The sequence below is a fragment of the Cornus florida genome, unplaced genomic scaffold, assembly GCF_030987335.1.
Source record: "Cornus florida cultivar Cherokee Brave unplaced genomic scaffold, ASM3098733v1 CherokeeBrave_3.0.0_Hap2_Chr03, whole genome shotgun sequence".
NCBI lineage: Eukaryota > Viridiplantae > Streptophyta > Magnoliopsida > Cornales > Cornaceae > Cornus > Cornus florida.
Genome location: NW_026775573.1, coordinates 49,079,942 through 49,106,411, shown reverse-complemented (window position 1 = coordinate 49,106,411; position 26,470 = coordinate 49,079,942). Strand labels below are relative to the sequence as shown.

The following is a 26,470-nucleotide window of genomic DNA, read 5'->3' as shown; positions in this document are numbered from 1 at the left end:
GAGTCCGGCGTGACCTGCAAGACTGCAAACCCAAACCTTCATCATCACCAAGGGCAACCCACAACCTTCCATCACCACACCAAAATCACCTTCTGAATCAAACCAATTTTCGTCATACAAACCACAACCAACCAAACAAAACCCAAAACTTGATCCGAAGAATTGCAAATCCATCACCACCGATTTTTTGTTTCCAGCTTTTTTTTTTTTTTTAACCCATCACTATATATATATATATATATATATATATAAGTACAGTATTGATGCAGGAGTTCTGAACAAAAACAAAAACAAAACCATCAAACTACAGTGAACAGTCGCCGGAATCTTCTTTGGTCGCCATCATCCGAAGCCGCAGTTAACAGCCATCGCCGGAATCGTGACTTCACTCGTCGCTGTCCCTGTTACCACCGGAATCCTCTCTAGTCCGAGGATCAGACCTTGCTCGCCGGCCGCAGTTCCTAGCTCTCCACCGACCGTCTCCATCTGCGCTAGACTGTCTCCACCGACTGGCTCCATCTGAGCCCGTCTTCATCCTCGCCGTCCTTCTCACCGTCATCCCTCCCTTCGCCGGAATAGCGACTTCTCTAGTCGCTCTGTCGCCGCCGTTAGGCCGTTCCTCCATCGTCGCCAGTGGGGTCTTCTTTTGCTCATGGTCATTCCAGCCCCGCTGCCGACTGTCTGCTCACTGCCATCACCACATCACCGAGGTTGCCGTCCTCCAAGTTCTCTTCACCGTGTTGCTCGACGGACTCTGCAGCAACGTCCTTGTGCCGCCGATCTCACAGACCCAACCCATACGGAAAAAATGGGTTTGTTAGAAAGAGAAAGAGAAGAGAGAGGAAAGAGAAATTAAGGAAAGTTGACAACTGGACAGCCACGTGTTTCTCCTAACAAATCTGTCTAAATAATTCGCACAAATATTATTTTCTTTTGCCCCGGCGTAGTAATGGTGGTTAGAGCTTGGGCTTTCACGCTCGGGTTCGACTCTTAACTTACGCGTTTCTGGAGCTTGGGCTTTCACGCTCGGGTTCGACTCTTAACCTCTGCGTTTCTGGACTCAACCGGAGGTGTCATTGAGCAGGGCTCCACCCTCCAGGTTTGTACCCACGGTAGGTCCCTGCGTGGAGTTCCTGAGCCATCAAAAAAAAAAAATTATTTTCTTTTATTTAATAGTCATAAGGTTATTTTTGTTTTTTACATGGTCACATGTGTCATGTGCCTTCTTGTAACTTATAAGATTTCAAAAGGCAAACTAACGGTTTTGGAAATTTTTTTCAACAAACAGAAAAGTTTAGGGGATTAAGTCTTTTTAATAATTCGGGGTTTTTTTTTTTTTTTTTTTTTTTTTTGACAAAGAGAAGAAAGTTCAGGAGGGCACTTAACCCTATTATTTATAATTATAAATTTATACAATGCATGCTCATTTATATAAGTTCATAATATTTTCAAAAATCATTATTTAATAATGCTAATTCAATCACTTGCATCGATGCAAGTGAATTATACTAGTGTATATAAACATAGATATATATATATATATATAGATAGAGAGAGAGAGAGGAATTTTAGTGCTTTGAAGATTCACAACTTGCTTATGGCCAAGGTAAAGATAAAAACAATTGTTTGTTTTTCGGGAGTTATAGAAACAATTGTTGCTTGCAAATGTTAAATCCCAACAAATTCATTCCTTCAATCTCCCTTTAAGAAGTACCTTCTCCTACCAAATACAAATACCATAATCGAGTCGAGAAAAATAAATAAATAAAAAAGAAAAGAAAAACATAAGAGAGAGAGAGAGAGAGAGAGAGTTAAGCAGCAGCCATTACATGGGACATCCAGTGTAGGGGGAAAGAAGGGGAATATAACTACATCTAAAGTGAGTCTGATTTCATGCTGTGTGTTCTAAATTAAGAAGGCTGTCAATTGCAGCCCGGGGGTGGAGAAAGAAATTATCTCGGGGCTTCGTCCTAAACAGAACAGTTGAATACCATCACCAAAATTATATCATTTCATCTGTAAATAACATTTGGTCCCCTCCCAGTTTTCATTTCCTACCATCAAAAGCTTGAGAAAGCACCATCATGGCCTTTCTCGGGAAGACCCTAGTCACACTTGATGTTTCTGTAGATCCTCCGCACAAATAGATTAGAGCCCAAATATCCAACAGCTCCTGCACATTTAAAAAGACATTCAACTGAAGTTAATATACTGTCAATAAAATTAAATGCATGACATTTTCTTATTGTTTTTGTCAAAAACTGAGGCACTCCAGGTACAAAACTGTCTCAGGTTAAATAGGCAACCCAGAAAGACATTACCACAGGTCATGTACTGGCAGCAAACTCCACCAATACAAGCCTTTGCAGGCAGTTCCCAGATCCCGGATTTATGAGAATTGGGCCCCTCAAATCTTCAAGAGAAGAAACGCCAACGAGCATTTGAGGTAGAGGTCAACCACAAAACAGAGTAGAACGTGAAAATATTTTTTCATATATAGAACCTAATTGAAGCAAGTTCCAATTTCATATATAGAACCTAATTGAAGCAAGTTTCAACAGATTCACAAAACTTCAAGCTTACTCCGATTTCAGACCAATTCAAAATTTTGACCATGTTCAACTGCTGATTTACAATTTGTTACATGAACTCTTCAGAGGTAAGGTGATGTACCCATGTTGGACACACAATACTAGAACATGGGCACTCAAGTCCATGTAATATAGGTGATAACAAAATCGTATACCAAATCCATAGGAGGGATCAGTGTTCCATCAAAAAACTTGACAAAGGGATAAGTTTCAGAACAGCAGAAAAATAGGTACCTTTCATACTCGATAAAGCAGCGAGACAGAAGCGCACTAATAAAAACAAAACTTTATAAATGCAGAAAAACTCACCACAGAGGATTCCTAAACCAAGACAAAACATCAGAGTGTATCCAAAATAGAAGCTCGTCTGGAAGAAGCCTGACATCTTAGTCTTCACGGAGAAGTAATATATTGAATACAAGTACACATAGAAAGCTGTTGAGGCAGCAGAGAAGAATGAAGTCCATTGCCAATGATAGTTCTCGGCATTTAGCAAGAAATATGTCCCAACAATTGTCACGCAAACCGTAACAATTATGAGAATCAGAAAAACCAGGAGCATAAAGCCATAGACATAGTACACCTATAAGTCACCCAAAAAAAAAAAAAGATTTAGCTTCTGATGGTTCATAAAAGTACCATGATCCATGAACAAAACATATTCCCATGGACTTTTTGTCACCAAAAATTTAAAGCTGGTTTGTGAACTTCGTGAACTTCCCATTTAGAACATTTTTAATACATAACTACAATTCCTATATAAATGTTCGTTTACAAGAATGTTGAATCAAAGCTATTAGAAAGGCAAGGACTGGGCAACCCCAACCCAAAGACAATTTGACGCAGCTGCAGGCATTTCTATTAACCACCAGATTGCTGTGGTTGTCCTCCGCGGCTCAGCCTAACCCATATCTATGTCCTAGTCGCATGAAAATTGTAAGGATTTTAAGAGAATATTGTTTATATTGTACAATCAAGTATTATGACAACTCTGGCTTTATACTGACTTCTAGAGGATTTCTTACACCTTCAAACGCTTTAAAGAACAGAATCAAATAATTAAATTCAACGGCAAGTCTTCATTGCTCCCTAAAACTACTAAAAAGGACCTAAGATCCTCCACGACAATGTGACGTTTTCATTTCAGTACCCAAAATAAGACCAAATGTTGCAATATTCAGAACTTTTAATCTCACTGTCAAAAATGACACCATGAGTATATTTTCTATGTTCCCTAATAAGAACTTACAAGTGAGGATTCCAAAATTTACCTTGTAATTCCAGAAGGATGTGAAGACAAAATACATCTCTATGAATATGCTACCAAAGGGTAGCAATCCCCCCATCATTGAGACTACAGATGGTGTGAGATACCATTTCTTCTCTGGGATTGGACGAGGAATGGTCTTCACACGGCATGGATTGTTTGGCGCACCACTCCAGTTTCTTCCAAAAACAGTACCAAGAAGTGCCAGAGGGAATGAGATGAAACCCCAAATGACAAATACAACCACCATTGTGCCAAAAGGAATGGCTGCTAGAGACCCATAGAATATAGCAATTGTGTTCAAAACGAAACCAATCCCAAAGCACATAAATGGAAAAAGTGAGGCAGTGAGGATCATCGATTTTATCCAGGATTTACCTGACAAGTGGCCAGACAAATAATATTTCAGAAAATTTATCTGATGACAGTCGGTATGTTTTATAGAGAGGAGGAAAAAAAAAAAAGTATGTTTTAAGACATCAAAATCAAGCACAAAATGCACTAACCAAAATAACCTTAGAATATCAAGAAAATAAGCCAATTGATAAATATAGCACATACCCCCATGGCGTGAGTACATCCCACCACTCACATAACCCGAAATGAACGATGTGAAAGCATAACATAATATAAATGTTGTGACAATTGCTCCTCTCCTGAAGCATATAAACAGCATCAGAGTCGATAATTTAAAGCCAGAAACTAGGAGGAATTTATATATGGGAAATACTTTGAAAATATATTTACAAGTGACAATCAAAGGTTGGGTTCTGCAAACACAACTCAAAAACAGATCGAAACACACTTGGATTGAAAGATATGACATACAATGTACTAGCTTCTGACAACACACAGATTATAGACCATAGTATAGATGGAGAAATATGATATATATACACATAGTTAATACTACAGAACAGAAGGCAAGGAAAGATGGAAAGATGGCATTTATGAAGCTATACTCCAGTAAAACAAATATAGAAGTGTGTGTGAGTGTGTATGCTTGTGGAGAGAGAGAGAGAGAGAGAGAGAGAGAGTCATTTAAAATGGTAAACTATATTTTCCCGATCCATACAGAACAGTTCACAACTATAACGAGACAGCCAGGCATAAATATAAACAGCCTAAAGAACAGCAATGTTCCAAATATTTTATAATTAGTTCTCAACATACCCAATGTACAGCATTCCAACAATTGCAAACAAGATGACGAGGAGAACTAGCAATGCCAGCTGAGCACCTGTGCCAACAACAGCTGAGAGAATAACTAAATTGCGAGAAGGCCGAAAAACATCCCCATGAACAAGTTTCCAACCCGACTCTTCATTCACATCTCTTTCCTGTAAAAGAGATCATCAAATAGTCACCAACATTTTACTTCTAGAAATAGTAGTAAAATTTTGGATTGCTAAAAGTTCTTATGATTCTGCAATCAAAAAATGGATGAGTTTAAGCGGATACAATTTGAAAGATTTTGTAAGTTCATTGATCAGGGCTTGATGGAAGAATTTTATAAGTTTCCAAAAATTGAAGGTACAGATCAAGAAATTGAATTTCAATTATTTGTGTAAAGTATCAATTGGTAGAACCATTCATAAAAGAAAGAGATGTTGTGTATGAATCACTCACATATTCTTCTAAATTATATATATCTGCGGGATTAATTCGGAAAAGGGGTAAGGGATATGCAAGAACAAACAAATTTTATTGTAATTAGATCCACAAGAACTCTGAAGTCCTAGGTTTCAAATACAAAATAAATCATTTAGAGCTCGGATTTCTAGTCCATTTTACTTTGGTAGTTCGATTACCGAATTTCTTTGTTTCTGTTTTTCTAGAATACAAGTGTGTGACTTGTTATAATTGATCCTATTGATAGTACAGAGAATGGGTTTGTCACCTTGATAGGCACGGTCTAAGTAGCTGATCAAGAGAGATGTGAGAAGCAGGAATGGCCCCAAAAATCGAAAGTCTGGATCAATGGACAAAGAACACCACCATTTTTGTTCAAAAAGATACCAAAATGGTTTGGGCTTTTATTCGCACCATGGCCTGCACAAAGTCGAATCAGGGAGCGCTTTGGGAGAAAGGTTCTGAAGTAGAGGGACCTCCCTACCCAGCAACAGGTTAACTAGAGGAATGCCAGGTGATTTTTCAAGACTAAAAAACCGAACAAAGTTCTTTTTGCTACTTATAATTTTTTTATATATTTTCCTATTTCTAAATAAAGTTTCAATTTAGAAATTGTGAATTACCTCGTTCATTACAACACTACCTAACCTAAAATAAGGTTTCCCTTGGACTAATAATGGGTCGGACAGAAGCAAGTCGGTATGCTAATTCCTCATCGGCTCATCCTCAAATCAGCCCTTCCCATGGATATTTTCTCAACAAATAAGTAATTGTTGCAGTCCTGCTTTTTGCTCTTCCAGGAAATAAGAGAGTTTCAAAGGAAGGAAGACAAAAAGTCCAGTGGTAGAGCGGCAATCAATAAGGCAGCCAGCTTTCATTATAAAACTAATTACCAATAAACTATTAAAAGAGACCTTCGAATGACTAAATACAGATAGCAGGATGTCTCTTAGTAAAGACTAATGGTTGCTCATGCGATTTTGAATAGAGTAATAGTAATATTTTCTATGTAAAACCTGAAGCAGCTCTATCTAATAACTTCTAATTACAATATGAATTATGAAAAAATTGACATACATTTAAATAATCCATTAAATTTTAGGGAGCATTACCAGAGTCTCCAGATCATCATCTTCCCGGGCATATTTTGCATAGTCATTTCTAAGAGTCCGCATCAATATCATTGAAACCAGACCAGTGAGGAAGATAACCATCATGAACGAATTAAATATGGAGAACCAATGGATCTGCAAAATAGAAATGCAACTCAGAAAGTGGATTTCTTATAGAGGATTCAAATGTATCTTTAAGCAGCATCTAGTATTAGGCATCCTCTAAAAATTTTGGCTGCAATGAAGACAACAGTATACAAGCCATTGGCTGCAATGAAGACAACAGTATAAAAGCCGTGTAGATAGTGATGTTGCAAATCAGCAGAGGTTCTATGAAGAAAAAAGAAACAAAAAGAAAAATGAACACGTAAATGCACTGCCCACTCTTCCATTATTGGCAGGATCAAGAGTACACGTTGAGGAGAAAATGCCACATATACCGATATTCACCTGATGCTCAAAAAAAGGGTAGTCCAAGTAAACATCAAAACGGCGTGCAAAAGTGACATTGGTTGAGATCCATTTGACAGAATATGTCAAGTCCAATGTTTTCCCCACTTCCAATGGTTTTGGGCTCTCTTGAGTGAGATTAACGTGAATGATCTGAAAGGAAAAAAATATTTAAAATATATCAACATGTTGGGTTTCATCGAAAAATCATACAGGAGTTTGGAGCCCACTAACTTGATCTTTGTTGTATTTAACAATAATATTCTTATGTGTGTAAAGCACATGCTTCTTATTATCACTGTTTTTATCAGGATGCAGCTCACCAACAAAACCTAAAACATTGATATAAACATTGATACATTAAAAAATTATTTACCAAATCATATACAAGAACAAACTGAAATTATTAAGATAGAGATAAATGTGTGCATACCCCATAAAGGCAGATCGTCTGAATTTGTGTGCAGCAAAGCAGAAACCAAGGAAGATCAGATCAGAAAGGAGAATAAGGTGGAGAATAGAGCACCAAAAAATTATATAAACAAAACAAAACATTAAAGACAACAAAGAAGCATACAACCAAAAGAGCAGCTCCATACTGATATTTCCCAATTTATATGTAGAATAGACCCATTACGGCCACAATATTAAATTACCCAAGCCTATAACAGTGGAACTTATTGGTGTTCATTGGCCAATAACGTGCTGACAGGAATACAGCATATAGATGTAAAGCCTCTATTTCATGTTAAAGAGCTCCATTTCCCAAAGGTCAACATACAATAAACTAAACCCTTGCAAGTTCAATCATGTTCAAAACTTGATGGAATACCGATGCAATATAATACCCTAATACTCTTGATTATGCTTGCATTGTTTCATTTTTTTCTAGCATCTACGCATATTAAGTTCAGTACACCGATAAAATTTGTAGTTAATGCAAATGTGTCCAGAATTATAACTTCTATTCAGACATAAAATGATTAGGCAAGTCATGCCAGTAAGTACTTACACATAGATCATCATTTAATTTATATTCTAAATTCTCTAAATAATCTTTAGGCTCTAAAGACGTAGAGAGAGAGAGGGAGAGAGAATACTATCGTATGACAGCCATTATGGGGGTAGTAATAATTAATTATTTAATTATGTATGCACATATTTAATTATTTATATAAGCTACTATTTTGCGTTAGATAATCATATGGTAGATGGTAATGCAAGGCTAACCAGTTCTTGGATTAAGAGCTTTCCATAACCAACTCGGTATGCTTAATTTTGGAGAACTCTATGATGGTCTTTTAGTTATGCATAATTTACAACGCACAAACATGAATTGACGAGGGAATATTCTTTTTTTTGGTACATAATGGCGTGGTAATCTTATTGAATATATCCTCGATTTACTTTTTGCTATTAAAAGATGCAACCATACTTTCCAGCAGTAATATAGATGTCAGTAGCAAATTTGTGCAGTATGCATATATGTAAATAGTTGCATCTCTCTCAATCTTTTCAATCAGAATAATGCTTTTATCTTGTAACATATTCTACATCAACTTTCAGAAAAAAAACAGAATTCAAGTCCCCATGAAATTTAAGCATGTCTGGTTTTCTACAGCATACAATGTACATCAATAAGTAGTGTAATTTTGACTTTTCAATAGCAATCCATTCATTCATCAAGAATGGTAGCTCATTCATCCACCATCATGGTACTAGCGCATATAAGAGAAGCACAACATACCAATGGAAAACTTTTTTTTTTTTTTACAAGTATCATAAAAGTGCGCTCAATCAAACAACATACCAATGAAGAACTCAAACCAATAATTATTCTCAATAGCATCCTTGAACTGTTTCACCTTTGCTTCATCAAGTTCAAGGTCACAAATGGTACTTTTGTCCACATTTTCTGCCAAATGAAGTCAATATGCGATTGTTATCATATAACCATACCAAGAATAATCATAAAAACGAAATGACAAGAAAAAAATTACATACTTCCAAACTTCATGTCAATTTGGCTATCAATAAGTTCATTTCCACCCAGGACCTCACCAAGACCTCCCCATTTGTGAGCAGCATTACCAGATGGATGACAAAACGGAAGGATATGATAATTGTATGTTTCTTGTGGATTATTGTAAGGCCCAACCTTATTTACCCAAAGGGTAACAGGGTCTTCCGGTTGATACTGCAAGATAAACATATCAGATGTCAAAGAAAGGTATAGGTAGCTACCAGAATATGTGAATGAGGACCAATACATAAGATCCAATGCACTGGAATGAAAGAAAGAGCTGTACTTGCAATTAGTGTCATAAGAACAAAATTGATAAAAAAAAATTAAAGGAAAAATAAACACCTACCTTCCCTGAGGTTTGCCATAATTACAGAGACCTCCCTTCTAGTGTGAAAAATAACACTGACCTCTCCTATCAGATGTAATTTTGTAATAGATTCCCTCTTCTCCTGACGGTCAATGATGGTCACAACAGTATTTACTGATGTCATTAACTTAAAATTCTAAAATGACAATTGTCCACTTGTAAAGCATGTAAGGACATCATTATCCTTGGTATATTCTGTGAAACAACATAAATACCCTCAATTTTATTTCGCTCTTTTTCTCTTCTTCTTCCTTTCAAAATTCTATAACATATATAAATAATTAAATGTGTGTGTATATTCACACACAAACATGATATATACCCAACTAACTTTTAAAAAAAACTTCATCAATTGAGTATCCACATGCTTCTTTTATATCCTCATGAATCAATTTCTAGCTTCTTTCCATTTGATTTTCTCCCTCATCCTTCATAAGCTTTTAGTTTCAGGGTCTTCAATTCTTCGAAGTTTGATTACCAGAAAATGAAGTACAGCACAAGAAAATCCTCTTCACTTAAAGACAATGAATCACATCTCTATTCTTTGTCCATCCATTGAGATATCTATTGATTTCTACCGGAATGTTCTTGGGAACATTTTTCCTAATAGAGAGGTATTTTGTATCGAAAACATGTTATCACTAATCAAGAAATTCAAGAACAAGTGTGTTAATCCATTTTGCAAAGATTTCATGATCAATTACATCAAAGTGAAGATTCCTCTCCATCAAAGGATATATATGTGCGCTATATAATTAAGAAATATATATATTTATATAATCATAATATATTACTCATACTACATATTATAAATTATTATATATTTTATATATTATTTTCTATATATTAATGACATATTTAACGTAATGTGTTTATTACATATATTGTATAAGATATTATATAAACCATATTATATATCTATCATATTACATATATTATAGTTCAGTGGGTCATGCCTCGGTCTTCAACATGCTTGATTGATGCTTGGAGAGGGTGCCTTGTGGATCCCACGCTTGCAATTATTGGAGGGTGGCACCCTTATGCATTTGGTGGTGACTATGGAAGGAACGGAATGGAAGATCCTTTGATGGAGAGAAATCTTCTATTGGGGCTTTAAAATCTCTTATTGTTAGCTCTCTTTTTTGCTGGGTTATGGGTAGAAATTGTAAATCTATAGAGGAATTAGTTGATTTTTTGGGTTCTTTGGGTCCTTAGGGTCCCTCTTGGCTTTTGCCCTTTGTGTAGCCTTCGGGATGCATTCCTCTTTTGAATGCTTTCTAATACATTTTTACTTATTGTTTAAGATAAAATTTATATTTAAAATATATAATGTAAATTGTATTAATATATAATATCTAACAAGTAATTTAGGATAAATTTATATTAAATATATATAACATAAATTGTATTAGTATATATAACATAGACTTATGTTACGTATTTTTTTATATAAGTAAAGGATGTATTGTTACGTATGTCTCATATTATGAATGGGTTGGGTCTTGAGTTGTATTGGTTTAGGGATGTGTTCTTAAACTTGGGCCCAAAGTAATTCTACTTGAGCCCCAAGTAGTTGTTTTCCTTGCCTAACAAGGATTTGTATTACTTGTTCACCAAGCTAGGGATAGGAACTCTCTATAAATAGAGAGGGAGTTGTGTGGAGAAGGTAGAGGAGAAAAAGAAGAGGATCGAGTGAGGAGAAAAGAGAGTGTAAGAGGGTAGAGGGACTATAAATGGGTGGGCATTCTTTACAGTTGTATATTCTCTTCTTCATTCATTATAGTGAAATTTCTTCTCTCCATGGACGTAGGTCAAGTTCGGCCGAAACACTTAAAATATTGTGCTATTGTGTGTGTTTCTTGTGATTTGCTTCCGCTGTGCCAAGGGTATAATTCCCAACATATACAAAGAAAGCATTCAAAAGAGGAGCTCATCCCGCTTACAAAGAAAAGAACAAAAGAACTGATATATCCTCATACTATCAACAAAAGACATAAGCTCCTCCACAAATATACACTATTGACCATATGTAATGGCTAGCCCAATAAATGAGGACCCCGCCAAGAGGGTTTGATGCACGCAACCATACCTCCACATGCGGAGATGTTATTTCATGTTTCGAACCTGTGACCTCCAAAGACCCCACCAAAGATAATAGAGGGGCAGCCCTCCAAGCATTCCCACTATCCACTCATCCCAAACTTTAGGCAAGCTCCTCGTGGAAAGCAGTGCAACCAACAACACACCAAACAAGGCAAAAATCAATCCCCATTCATGCCGAGCCACTAGGACAATGCAAGAGAAGATGGTCCACCAGCTCCTCATCTCTCTTCCACATGCAACACCAATTAACCATAACATGACGCCTCCTTCTAAGGTTATCAATAGTCAATTTTTTTTTTTTTAATACATTTATCAATAGTCAATATCCTCTCTGAAACAACTATCCACCCAAAAAACCTCCTTTAAGGGGGGCTTTGGACTTCCAAATGGCCTTCCGAGGGAACTGAGGCTCCTGCACACACATCAACCTCATGTAAAAGGATAAAACCCCGAATCTACCATGAGGATCCGCCACCCAAGCCCACTCATATGACCTAATTAATAATTAATAATTAAAATTGTTTTAAAATATAGTATATTATATAATAGTAAAAAAATAAGAAAATTATTTATTACTCGTAATATTCCCAGTGCACTTTTAATTTGAGACAGAGGGAGTTTATGTTTTATTAATTTTTATTTATTTGAGATAATATATATATATTTATAAGTAAGAATAATATAGACAGGGGAATGCATCCCGATATGAACTCTAAGAGGAGCTTTTAAGCGCCAAACCATCTTCCAGGGAAAATCGGAGCCATAGAAAGAAGTACCCGTGTTGAACACACATTACTCAGTCATGGGTATGGTCGGACTTTATGTTGGACATGTACCCAGAAAACATATCCAATAATTCAATTTTATTATGTTATTACTTCAAAATAAGTGAAATACCTATACTAAACCCTATGTTACTTAAATACATTATTTTACTTTTGAAAATAAAATAAAAATATAAAGATGAATATTTAGTAGTGTCCATGTGTCCTCTTCAGGGATTTTCAATGTCCAACATGTGGATGCATACCCATACACGACACACGTACCCAAGTCCAATGAACATAGCACAACCACTTCCTCATAAGAGCCTTATTAAAAGGCACAAACTAATTTTCATTCTAATAAGCTAAACCTCAAGTTGAAACAATCTTCAATAAGATGAGATTGTGTGGTTGAAGAGTACTGGATACATGGTCAGCTACTCAAACAACTAAATCACACAACAATCATGTCATGTGCATATCTAACTCAAATCCTAACTATGTGAGATTCAAATAGCACTTAGGTTATTAATAGCATGACTCTTTTCTTCTCTATCTTCTGTTTTTAACTCTCTTCTTCTCTCTCTATCTCTCATGTGTCCTAGAGTGAACATTAGATCTTTTTTTTTTTTTTTTTTTTTTTGATAAATAAGATTATATTAGAAAGCGTTCAAAAGAGGAACACATCCCAAACACTGTATAAGGCCGAAGCCAAAGAAATGGTCCTACGAACCCATAGAACCCAAAAAATCTATAATCTCCTCTATAGATTTACAATTTCTCCCCATAACCCAACTAAAAAGAGAACTAATGATAACAAATTTCAAAGTCCCAATGGAAGATTCCTTCCCATCGAAAGATCTTCTATTCCACTCCTTCCAAATGCACCACGAAACACAAAAGGGAACAACCCACCAGCATTCATGAGCATGGGCTCCCACGATTTGTGACTATTGATAGTTCAACACTTAATAAATCATGAAAAGTGAAAATTCAATGAAGAATAAAAGATTCCAAGGATTGAAAGCTGGAGAGTACAGATTGGGAATTCCAAGTTTACAAACGGGGGCAAGTCCACTTACAATCTGCCAAGTCGCATTCAGAACATGAAACAATATACTCATGCATGGACTGCCAGTTAGGATCTCCCAAGAAAAAGAACCAACATGGAGCCCAAACCAAACAGAACCCCTGACCACTGCGTGAATCAATTGAAGAAAATTTAAATTGATAATTCATAAGAGAAAAGTCAACTTGGTGCTGTTGAAGTTATAGTGAAGAGTCAAATGGACTATTTTCAAATTCTCTGAATCTACCCAGCATCTCTATTAAAGTAATTGTAGTGCGTCCATGAGCAAGAATTTGTTTCAACAAGAAAAGCCCATGCAGCTGCCACTCAACCACTAAGGTCACGACATTACCCAGAAGATCACAATATCTTGTCATACATGCCTACCCCACCTCGAGCTAGCACTAACAGCATCGGTGCCACACAGTCAATTTGCATGACCTCACTACAATTTCAAATGCCTAATGTGCATTACGCATTGGATCTACATACATGCATACATATACAGGTAGGTAGAGAGAATCAGAGAGAGAGACAACATAAACAAAAACTACTTGAAATTTAAATTGCACACCATACTGCACATAAATAAACCCAAAGAAACGATATTTAAAGTACTTGACCACCAACAGTCAGGCCATGGGATAGCAATTGAAGGGATAGCAATGTAATTCAAACAATACACATACCAAAACCTCATAATCTGAATATCATTTTCTGTATCTTTATTCAAGATCTACACATATATATAGATCTATATAAAATGTAAATACTATGAAATGAACAACTCGATCTACGAATTGAAATGTTATATAGCAACAACAAAGCTAGTTAAAATTAGGGTTTGGAGAGCAAGTGAACTGTACCTTATGATCGGAATCAGAAGCGAACGCCGGCAAGACGATGAGGAGGACGGCGAGGGCGAAGAAAGAGAAGGATTGGATGATGGGCAGCATGGGGATCGCCGGCGATGGTTTGAATCTAATGGTGGATATTGAGGGCTGGAGAGGTCAGAACTTTGTCTCGGATTTGCTTCGATTTGGCCTTCTTCGAAAGGGGTTAGAGTGAGACGGATCACAGTCGGAGTTCGTAGATTTTCGACTTGTGACTAGTTGTGAGCATTGGTTTCAGTCAACTAAAATACGTCACGGATTTGCATTTCATTGGAATTATTAGGGCATGAATTGAGTGGGCTTTTTACCTTTTGGCGGAAGAGGTTACTTTTCAGTACAAATTTGTGTTGCACTTTGTTGTATACACAAGTCCACCCCGTTTATTTCAAAAAGACAATTGTTATTGGCTAAATTATACTACAAAAATAAATAAATAAATAAATAAATATAATTAGGAATTTATTTTTTTCCCCATCCACAACGGTGGTACGGGGAAATTTAGAACGCCGCATAATCCACCTCAGAGCACATACACTTTCGTCCCACTTTCATTGGCACATTGAGTATTTATTAAAAAAATTTCTAGGGTGATCCCAAAGAAATTCCAACTCTGGGCAATTACTCGAAAAATTCTCTAGAGGTGGGCTCGAAGAATTCCAACTCAGGGTTGAATTTTTATTTTTATTTTTTGACAAGAAATACACGTCACTCACACACCCATTTGCCTCTTTAGAAAGTCAAATCATCACATCCACTTTGAAAAGATAGATAATATACCACTATACCAAAAGCCCTTATTATTTAGAGCTTTAAATCATTTCGTTGTTTGAAAAAAATATCTTCAATTGTTTGAAAGATTTCATCATCTTTAGGAGCCCTCTAATCCCAAATGGGTGCTATTTACTAAGGTGATACAATCGAAGCACAAATTTTTTTCTTTGAGTGTTGTGACAATATCAGACACGTTAGAAGTATATTGAAAATTGAATATTCTATTTTTTAATTGAACACAACTAGGGCACGGTAAGGCAATGTATATGTGGATTGCTAGCCAAGTATGCAATTGTGCTGACGTGGCTTGCTACAGTTTTTTGCTATCCCAAACTTATTATATGAGTCAATCACTATTTATTATTTTATTAATTTATTATTTTAAAAAAATATTTAATATTTTTAGCAAAAAAATATGGAATGTTTTTTGACTGGATGAATGCTTTTTGTAGTACAATTTGCAAGTAGCAGGCTCACTCGCAATTGCAATACTCTCTAGCGTCTAAAACATACATACATACATATATATATATATATATACATACATACATACATATATATATATATATCTAGACATGCAATAATAGAGCTTCTAATGACATAAATTTGAGTCCAATTAAAACTTGTTTAGTTTAAATGGAAGTAACAAGAAAATTAAGATTAAAACTTTTTAAACATTTTACAAGTTTAATTGGCAAAAAGGAATAGTTTTGAGAAAAAATTGCTTTTCATAACCATATAATTCTTTTTTGTTTTTTTTTTTTTTTTTTTTTTTTTTTTTTTGTTGGCAAGAAATACACATCACTCACACACCCAATTGCCTCTTTAGAGACTCGAATCATCACTTCCACTTTGAAAGAGATATATGAGATACCACCGTACCAGAAGCCCTTATTATTTAGAGCTTTAAATCATTTCGTTGTTTTAAAAAAATATCTTCAATTGTTTGAAAGATTTCATCATCTTTAGGAGCCCCTTTAATCCCAAATGGGTGCTATTTACTAAGGTGATACAGTCGAAGCACAATTTTTTTTCTTAGGGTGTTGTGACAGACACGTGTGAGATATGGTTATAAGTATCATGAAAATTGAATATTCTATTTTCTAATTGGACACGGTTGGGGCAAGTTAAGGCAATGTATACGTGGATAGCTAACTAAGTCAGCAATTGTGCTAATGTGGCTAGCTACAGTTTTTCGCTATCGCAAACTTATTATAATTTATTATTTTATTAATTTATTATTTTAAAAAAAATGTTTAATATTTTTAGGAAAAAATTATGGAATGCTTTTTGATCGATGAATGCTCTTGTAGTACAATTTGTAAGTAGCGGGCTCACTCGCAATTGCAATACTCTCTAGCATCTAAAACATACATATATATCTAGACATGCAATAATAGAGCTTCCAATGACATAAATTTGAGTCCAATAAAAACTAGTTTAGTTTAAATGGAAATAACAAGAAAATAAAGGAAATTAAAACTTTTTAAACATTTTACAAGTTTAATTAGCATAAAGGAATAGTTTTGAGAAAAAAATACTTTTCATAACCATATAATTTTTCCATAAAAATTTCCTCAAAACAATACAGGAAAATTTTGAGTTTTATGAACTTAGCCTTGTATGATAAGTTTCATACTATGCTAACCAAATAGATGATAAAATTATTATTATTCTTTCCTTCCTTACTTTCTTTTACTTTTCACTTTCTACTATTATTTTTCAGCAAACCAAATGTAGCCATAAACAATATATATATATATATATATATATATAAAATATGTGTGTATATTTTAGACATTTAAATTGATAATTTTTATATGCTCCCAATCAACCACAAGTTGATATGTAATTAAAAATATATACATATATTTATTTAATTGCATATCAACTTAATTGACTGGGACGAAGTGATGGAAATTATACATAATTTTTTCAACAAATGATACATCCTCGAACCTAAATTGATAAATAAAAAAAAATTTGCAAGCACAAGGCAAAAACTAGAAAACTTAAGGGCCTGTTTGTTTAGTATTTTTACTTCGTGTTTTTTGCTTTTGCTAGTGTACTGCAGCGAAGCAAAAGCACGAAGCATGCTTGGTAATATTTGTTGTGCTTTTGAATAGTAGCAAAGTGCTTCCAAAATTGAGGCTAAAAATAATGCTTTTGTTTGCTTTTGCACTCTAGCAAAGCACTGTTCAATTTTTTTTTCTTCTAAAATAACATTTTTTACTAACCATTCAAATTTTCAAACTTGAACACTTTTACCAAACATACTTTCATATTTTTGCTTCTAAAAATCTTGTAACAAATTTATGTTACCAAATAAACTTTTATATAGTATTAAATACACTTTAAAACATAAATATTACTTCTGTTTCGGTAAAAACAAAAACACAAAGCAAACTGTGGTTGCCAAATGGACCCTAAAGTTAAGAGAGTTTCTAAGTTGTCTCTCTCTCTCTCTCTTCGATTTCCCATCTCTCCCTCTTCTTCTTATTCTTCTTCTTCTTCTTATTCCTCTTCCTCTTCCTTTTCTCACTTCTCGTTGCACGATTCCCCCTCTCTCCGTTTCTGGCTCTCTCTTCGATTTTGCAAAATCATCAAAAGTGAAAGCAGGGTATTTGTCTTGTGCTGGTTTGTAAAAAATCAAAGGGGAAAAAAATATAAACAAAGTTCTCTATTTGATTGAAGGTATGAATTCAATCTTTTTCCAATATATTTTTTTAGTTTTTGTATATTGTATTCATTTTGGCGACTTTTCTTATATGTTGATAAGAAATCAAATAAGGTGTATGACTCGGGGATGTTTTAATGAGATTTTTGTTTGATTGATTCTTTCTTGCGTGGGATTAAATCATAGTCATATTGATTGTATATCTACTTGATGACTAGAAGAAGCTTTGGCACCTTTAGTATGGGGTTAGGTATTGAGTTTAGTTTCTGTTTGTTATGAAACGGTCAGTATGTATGTGTGTGTGTGTATATATATATTAATTTATAAAGGCCATGATCTTATTTTCTAAATCACAGGCATGATTTTATGCTCTCCACCATTATTTTGTCATGTTCTACATATATTACAACTTCTATACAACAATTCTCAAACAAATAATTTAAACTTCCAATGTTTAGTATGCTATTCTTTGTTTTTAAGAAGATTTTTTAAGTTCCCATTTTATAGTCTTTGGACTTTCAAATACTGCAATAAACTTTTACACTATTGTTCAATTGTCTCCTTGCTAGAGACCGTTAATTCATGGAGTACATGTTAATTCCAATTTCGCATGCTAAGCAAGAAAAAATGAGAATTTTTAATAGTATATCAGAAAAGTTTCCGATGCACCAGCACTCATTCCTCACCAATTTCACAACATTTCCTTCATGATCCAGCTAAGTGGTATCATACTCTACGTGTAGGATATCAAAGAATAGATTGTGTAACTACTTGAACTAGAAATCGGAATGGTAATGAACATTATGTAATAGAAGCTCAGTAACACTAGAATTGGTCTGATTCTTGCAAAAATGAAAGACAAACCATCTAACTTTGAGGGGACTGAGAGATTGTTCTCGAGCATGAAAGAAAGATCATGCATTTGTGACAATGGAATCTCTACAACAATCGTTTGCGTCTTTGACTTCTATATTAGCCTTTGAGTCTTTGACTATATGGTTGCACTGGAAACATCTCCGTCTTTTTCAAATAGTCTAACATTTCCTCCAACTTCATTTTTTGTCAAGGCGGTCAAGCTATTCTGCCAAGGTAGTGGTCACTACCATGTCACCTGCAATCTCTCCATAATCTGTCCATTCTAATCTCTCTCTGCTTTCTCTTAGAGTGTTAAGAATTGGATTCTCTCTCTTGTCTTTGTTGTATTGCTACATTGGTTCTTTAGAGGCCTTGCTAACCTTTTACTTTATATTGGTTTGGATGTGTTTCATATATTAAGATTTTCACTTACTCTTTATTGTGTTCACTCTTAACTTAAATTGTCATTTGACATATACGAGATGCCTTGCAATGAGGAAAGTGGTAATAATGATGAAGTGAATGAACAAGATTTGCAAAATTTTCATTAGTTGATGATGAAGTGGATATGGTAGGGATGATTTTTTATTCTGAGGAAGAAGTTCGTAATTGCTATATGAACTATGCGAAGCATTTGGGTTTTGATGTAGTAAAAATAAGTACAAAAAATAGAAGTGATGGAAAGTCAACTTACTTTTCACTTGCCTCTGGTCAATATGATAAGGCAACATCAAAGGCAAAAGACTCTTTTCATCCAAGGCCTTCAACCAACACCAATTGTAAGGCCAAAATCAATGTCAGAGGTAAAGATGATGGAAGGTTCATTATTACTCGTGTCTTTCTTGGTCTAATAGTGTACTAAGTCCGGGAAAGGTTCGACATTTCATATGTAACAAAACATTGGATTCTTATGTCAGAAAAAAAAATTGCAATTGAATGATTTAGCCGGGATAACACTAAGCAAAAATTTTCATTCACTTCTTGTTTAAGCTGGCGGTCAAACAAGGCAAAATAAGCCATTGCAGGTGATCTTCTGTTATCTTTCTTTTGCTATATAATGCTCAAAGTGCTTGGTTTCTGTATCTCATCTTTTTGGTGATCAATTTTGTGATGTTGTGGCCCAAATTTTGTTTTGTCCCGGTCTGCGTTGAGACCTAATTGACCCATTTTTTCTATTGCGGGTCATGGATCCTGTTTAGACCCTATTGTAGCCCTATATGCAAGGGCGCTTAGGGTTTGGGGTGTAAGATGAGAGAACACTAAAAATCGCAGGAAATAGAGTGAGAAAGAGAGCTAGGGTTTGGGGGGCTGAAACTTGTAATCTCCTATTTTTGCATGACGAATTCTTTTACCGGATCTTCATCGTAGACATAGGCTTGCTTTAAAGCCAAACCACGTAAATCTTTTGTCTTGTGTATGGTGCTTGTTTTTGCGTGTTTCATGATTGTTTCTTGGTTTATGGTTTTTTTTTTTTTTTTTTTCTAACAAATTATTTTTAGTTCATTTTTTAAAAAAAAACTTTTATATCGAAGATTTTTAGCATTTGACTGTATCATCAATGAATAATCTTCTTTTAGGCCGGGACAAGGCAGAGTCGGAGATAGTGTCTCTATAACAAGAACTAGATGAAGCATCACAGCAGAGACCTGCTGCAAATATGAAAGGTTAACTCATTTAAATGCAGCATTGAAGGAATATATGTAGCAGTTAAGTTCTGTTCGTGAAGAACAGGAACAAAGAGTGCATGATGTTGTTATGAAGACATCATGAGAATTTGGAAATCACAGAGAAAATTAGAGGAACAATATATAGAAACCTCTAAAAGGCTTACAAAGTTCAATACATTAATGACCAGACTAGATTCTGTTGAAAAGCAAAATGCTTTTCTAATGTACAAGTTTTACATGCTTGAGAAGGAGCTGGAGATTGGAAATGAGGATGTAGAATTTCATCGTCAATCTGCCAATGCATCACACGGGAAACACCAAGTTAGAGTCAGAATGTCAGAGATTACGTCTCCTTGTAGGAAAACGGTTTCCAGGTCCTACTTCTTTGTTGAAAATAAAATTGAAGGTGAAATGCTGGGAAGAAATCAAATGGAGATGAGAAGTAAGTTGAATCCTATAACTGGAGTTTTGGTTGTTAGAGATGCCACGAGACAACTCTCCTGAAATTCCCAACAAGAAGTGAAGAAGATCAGTTTCTTGATACAGTGACTGTGTGACGTGGAAGAAGAAAACAAAATTCTCAAAGAAATTTTAGGAAGGTAAGAAACTAAACTTCATTCTTCAATAATCAAATGTGCTCGAACAGCTTCCAAATTATCACAGGTTTGAGGCTCAACTTAGGAAGCTTTCAAAGGATCACCAATCTATGGAGTTGGCTAGGTGTAGTCCTATTTCAAATGAACTCCCTCTTACGTCCGGTTATGATTTGGGCAATGATGCTGAGACTATTGGCTCTGGGTCATAGAGTTTTGCCTTAATTTGAGAATTGGAGCATTTCTGCCATGAGGAAGCCAAGAATATACCTGAAAACAAAACTAGGGTTTCGGACATGAGCCTAATAGATGATTTTGTTGAGATGGAGAAAGCTAGCGTGTTCCTTCAGCAACAAGTCGTGCATCAAGTAGGATGATTTGGATATATCCGCGGGTATGGTAGTTCCAGTACAAGTTGATTCCGTAGACTTGGAACCGGAAAACCAAATGAGATGGAACAACTGAAGAATCCTCTAATTGGTTTCAACTTTTCTTGAAGATCATCTTGGACCATGACAGTGTCTCGAAAAGAAGCCTTGATGAACTTCTGGAGGATATTAGAATTGGTGCGAATCATTCAAGTGCCAATGCAGCAACTAAAGTGAAAACTTTTGCTGGGGAACTGACATATGCATTGGACTGGATCATAAACGACTACATTGTCTTCCAAGACGTTTCGGTTTGTGATGTAAAATCCAGAAGCATTTGGTTGGGATGGAGAAAATAAAATTGAACTTGGAGTTGACCTTCCATTTTCAGTATCAAATAGAGAGGTCTTGGAAGTCAAAGAGCAATCATCATGTTTGCCCTTAATTAAAATAATAATAATAAAAAGAACTTTTACCTTTGGCTTAGTTTGAGGACTTGGATAGAAACCGAATTTGTAACTGTAACAGATAATGACTCGAATGCACCGGATATGGGTCATTACATAACTCCAAATGAAAATTTTCATCCTCCTCTCAATGATATTAGTGACAACAATAGGAATAGAATATACAGAAGCCCCGTAATGCACCATAGAGACAACAACAGCTCTAATTATCACCACTCTCCCAGCCATAGAAAGATTCAAGCCTAACCATATAAGAATAACCTTTTAGGAAAATTACACAAACCACCCCTCAAGTTTTCATCTATTGAATGCATATATATATATATATATAATATAATGTGATATAATATATTGGTCAACTATCCTTGTGATTTCATTGGCTTACACATAACATCCATTTGTGAGTTGAACCTAAAATCATCAACTTGGGGTAAAAAAAAAAAAATTGGACAATACTAACCTTCTTATTGTGAGAAGACTAAATTATTCATTAATTTCAACTGAAATTATGTCTTCACCCAGACAAAATTACCCTTCTTCCATTTGGATCACATGACCCACCTATTATCATTACCGAAAGTTGCTATTTCTATCTCTACTTAAAAAACTTCTCTCTAATTTATTCATCAAGGAGAAAGGCATGTTACTGGATCACATTTATGTATCTACCATTGAAGGCTTACAAGCTCGTGAACGGAAGCGATGCAAAACAAAGTCATGTTAGGCTATTGAAGGTGGCATTTGAGATTACATTTGGTTGTGATTACTAATTTTCTGATTAGCTGTTTTATTTCAAAAAAAATTATGAGTTTCTTTTTTAAATGAAGTAGAGGGTGAGATTGACCCAAAATTGAAAACCTATATCACCAAAAGTGGCAAATAACATATACCCAAAAATCAAATATGGCAAATAAGTGTCTTTGTATATACATATATATAGGGGTGTATATATATGTGTGTGTGTGTATAGATATATATATGCATTTTCAGATCTATATATATCCACAAATATTTGTATCAAATCAAAAGGTGGTTTAAGAGAGTGTCTTAACAGTGGCGAGTTATATATGTGTATGATTGCGTCCCTACTATGTGTATAACTGTATATGTGTGTGTGTACATATATATATATATATATATATATATATAAGAGGAAAGAAAGAGAAATGAGACTGAACTATATATTTTTCTGGGTAAAGTGTATTTAACCCCCTTGAACTTTCAGCAAAAAAATACAAAACCCCCCTAAACTAAAAAATACCCCCTGATTTATTAAAAATGTACAATTTAATAGTCTCCGGCACAAAAGGTCACCGGAGATGTTTAATTACAAAATTACCTTTTTATAAAAGGATGTCGTTTTAGTGTTTGTTGGGCGTTTGTTGGGCTTCTATTGCTGATGTGTCAAACAAATTGTGAACAATCAATAATATTTGGACAACTCATTATCACTTTACCAAAACTTTTACGCCAAACAGAGTCGTCGCCGAACCAACTAGTGAAAGTTAAGCTTTGAAACCCTAACTCATCTATTGCAACACCAACATAGCTACTGTACGAACCTCCCCCTCCTCTCTCTCTATCTTTCTCTTCTGTCTAACCTTCTTTTCCCATCTCTTTCCTTTTCATGGCCGGCGATGGAGGCACTGCTCCCGCAGTGGTCATCGGCGTCGCAAAAAAGCGACTGCAAGGTTGCGGATACGTAGGTGCATCATAGCTTGGAAAGGTCGACTTCATGGCAACCCATGTCCAAACCTACTACTCGGCGACCTTGTGTCGCCGTGGTACAGGTCTCCAAGTCACCAGAATCGCCCGGCGGCCAGCTCACAACCACCATCAATGTGGAGAATTTTCCTCCTACCGAGACCTCTGCATCAACAACTTCGGTGTAGCACCGCTCCTCTTTTGCCGGAGACTTTAGTGGTTTGGCTGCTGCTAGTGCACCAATTTTTGGCCGGAGACTTCACTTTAGCCGCTGCGATTGCACCGTTAATGCTTAGATCTTTTCTTTCTATGTCGATTCTCTTGTTTTATTACAGCCAAGAACTTGGGCCGGAACTGGCATACAATGGAACGGGACAAAATTCGGAAGTGGGTTCGAATCCCTGTGTGAGATCGTTCGAACTACGGAGAGTCGCCGGCGAAACGACGGTTGTCAACGTCGACCGTGATGGATTCAGTTGAGCCATAATCGATGAGGTAGTGGTGGATCGGAGAGAAGGAGGCTGCGATTGCGAGGTTGATGAAAACAGATCCAGCGGTGGTGGATCGAGCTCGAAACGGATCTGGGGGAGATAAGACGACGGCTGTGAGAACAGATCCGGCGGCTGTGTGATGAGCTCTGGTCCGGCGGCTGTGTGATGAGCTTTTGGTAGGCGCAGTGAGCTTGGAGATGGAGAGATCGGCGACGGTTCACAGGTCCTATCCCGGACCTGTCTCAGTGTGCGAATCTCTTCATTTTGCAGCTCCAGGATAATTAGTTCACCGGTGTCGTGCCTCCGACGCTGAGTTCTCTTCCCAAATTGGTGAATGTCTTGTTGCAGAACAATAAATTGCAGGTTCCAATGTCTGTAATTTGGGGAAAGAATTTAGACATAGGGAGACAAAGAGGGTAGGATTGGCATTTTCAATTTACAGCATATGCACGTGACTATTTTACGGCCAAAATTTACTGGAACAATGTCACCTGGCTTTTTTTTTGCAAAAAGTGTGATAGTTTAGGGAGTTTTTTGTTAAAAAAATAGTTCCCGGGGAGGGGGATTGGGAGAGATAGTAAAGTTCAAGGGGATTTTTTTGCACATTACCCTATTTTTCTATAAGAGGCAAAAATGTAACTTACCAATACACAATCCTTTTTAGATTTTTTCATTAAATAATTGGTTTAACTCTTAAGGACAAAAATATAAATTCATAACAATCCACCAATGTCAAACAGTCAATTTGGGGCTTTCCGTAGTATCGTGTCTATCTTTATCTTAAAGTTTCAATATGAAGTTGGCGATATGTGATTAGATAGAAATCCCACTTTATATTTTTCTAGAAGAGGCAAAAAAGTAACTTACCAATACACATTCCTTTTTAAATTTTTTCATTAAATAAATGGTTTAACTTTAAGGACAAAAATCTAAATTCATAACAATCCACCGATGTCAAACAAGTCAATTTGGGGCTTTCCGTATGTAGACACTAAAATTTTAGTGGGTTTTGGTTTTGACAAATTGATCCATTAAATATAGGTTTAATATTTAATTAAATTATTTAATTGGCTCAAGTTTGGTCCACTTAAATTATTTAATTAGGCTAGCTTAGATAATTAAATGGAAATAAAATATATTTGGAATAATTATTTTAAAGGATAATTATCACAATATAACCGGCCCGGCCCAGTTATGATTTTATCCTTATCAAGAGATGACACGTGTCATCATCCTATTAATCTAAGAAGTCTATAAATTGAGGCCTGGAGGAAGAAGAAAGGGGTACACAAAGTCAGAATTCAGAAATCTAGAATTTCAGAGAGAAATACAGAAACTCTCATCCCCAACATCCAAACCCAAAAGCGAAGAACACCAAGCACATCAAATCGTGCCGTTCTTCATCAAATTCCACGGTGATCAACAACAAGCACAGTCAAAGACGTGCCGTTTTTCATCAAATTCCACGGTGATTCAAGATCAAGCCTGTGCAGCCCTTGAATCCAACCAACCAACAAAAAAAGGAAATTTAATCAAAGGACCAATTTTTTCTTTTACAAAGAATATTACAGAAGATTGTACCTCAATTTATCAAATTAATAAAATTATATTATTTGCTCCATATTTTGTTTATATTGCAAACTTACAAAATTTGTGTGTATACCGTAGTATCGTGTCATCTTCATCTTTAAATTTCAATATGAAGCTCGACGATCTATGATTAGATGGGAAATCCCACTTTATATTTTTCTAGAAGAGGCAAAAACGTAACTTACCAATACACAATCCTTTTTAGATTTTTATTTATTAAATAAATGGTTTATCTAAGGACAAAAATGTAAATTCATAAAATCCACCAACGTCAAACAGTCAATTTGGGGCTTTCCGTAGTATCGTGTCATCTTCATCTTTAAATTTCAATATGAAGCTCGACGATATGCGATTAGATGGGAAATCCAACTTGATTGTCTTTGTCCACCTCCTAGACCTCGTAACTCTACCACTAGGTTTTTTAACGGGCTAAAAACACAAAACCCCTTGTTGTTTTCCAAAACTATCAACTAACTCCTTTAACTAAAGAAACTATCATATTACACCTAATGTTTTTAAAAGTCTATCATATCACCACCTTCTTGTTACTTTTACGTCACAAACTAACAGAGCAAATCATGTGTCAATCACTTGTTAGTTTTTATTGACCAAAATATCATTGTAATGATGTAATGACTGTACACACAATTTTTATAAGTCAGCAAATAGAAACAAAATATGGAGTAAATAGTAATTTATTAATTTGAAAAATTTGAGTACAATCCTCTGTAATAATATTCTTTACAAAAAGAATGGTCCTCTGATTTAATCTCCTTTTTGTTGTTGGTTGGATCCAAGGGCTGCACGAGCTTGTTCTTGAATCACCATGGAATTTGATGAAAAACGGCACGTCATTGGATATGTTTGTTGTTGATCACTGTGGAATTTGATGAAGAACGGCACGTCGTTGGATGCGCTTGTTGTTGATCACCGTGGAATTTGATGAAGAACGGCACGACTTTGGATGTGCTTGATGTTCTTCGCTTTTGGGTTTGGATTCTGAATTTGTGTCT

The 26,470-nt window shown here is 35.5% G+C and overlaps 1 protein-coding gene across 1 annotated transcript; it reads right to left on the bottom strand.

Moving 5' to 3' along the window:
* Window positions 1-1,652: 1,652 nt before the first annotated feature.
* Window positions 1,653-14,578, bottom strand: LOC132300469 (transmembrane 9 superfamily member 1-like). The gene is made up of 12 exons (XM_059797553.1): window positions 14,248-14,578; window positions 9,057-9,249; window positions 8,863-8,967; window positions 7,486-7,503; window positions 7,287-7,384; window positions 7,053-7,205; window positions 6,603-6,737; window positions 5,032-5,198; window positions 4,420-4,514; window positions 3,863-4,236; window positions 2,901-3,174; window positions 1,653-2,173 (listed from the first exon to the last, which is right to left on the bottom strand). The coding sequence occupies exons 1-12, from the start codon at window positions 14,335-14,337 to the stop codon at window positions 2,106-2,108; spliced, it is 1,770 nt and encodes a 589-aa protein (XP_059653536.1). The 5' UTR covers window positions 14,338-14,578; the 3' UTR covers window positions 1,653-2,105.
* Between the last annotated feature and the right edge of the window lie 11,892 nt (window positions 14,579-26,470).

Bases quoted from the DNA above. Each gene is read 5' to 3' on its own strand.
- LOC132300469 (XM_059797553.1), bottom strand. From the start codon at position 14,337: ATGCTGCCCATCATCCAATCCTTCTCTTTCTTCGCCCTCGCCGTCCTC. The intron at 5,199-6,602 runs GTAATGCTCCCT...TCTCTTTTACAG, and splicing joins ATGATGATCTGGAGACTCTG to GAAAGAGATGTGAATGAAGA. The intron at 2,174-2,900 runs GTGAGTTTTTCT...TTAAATGTGCAG, and splicing joins TGGTTTAGGAATCCTCTGTG to GAGCTGTTGGATATTTGGGC.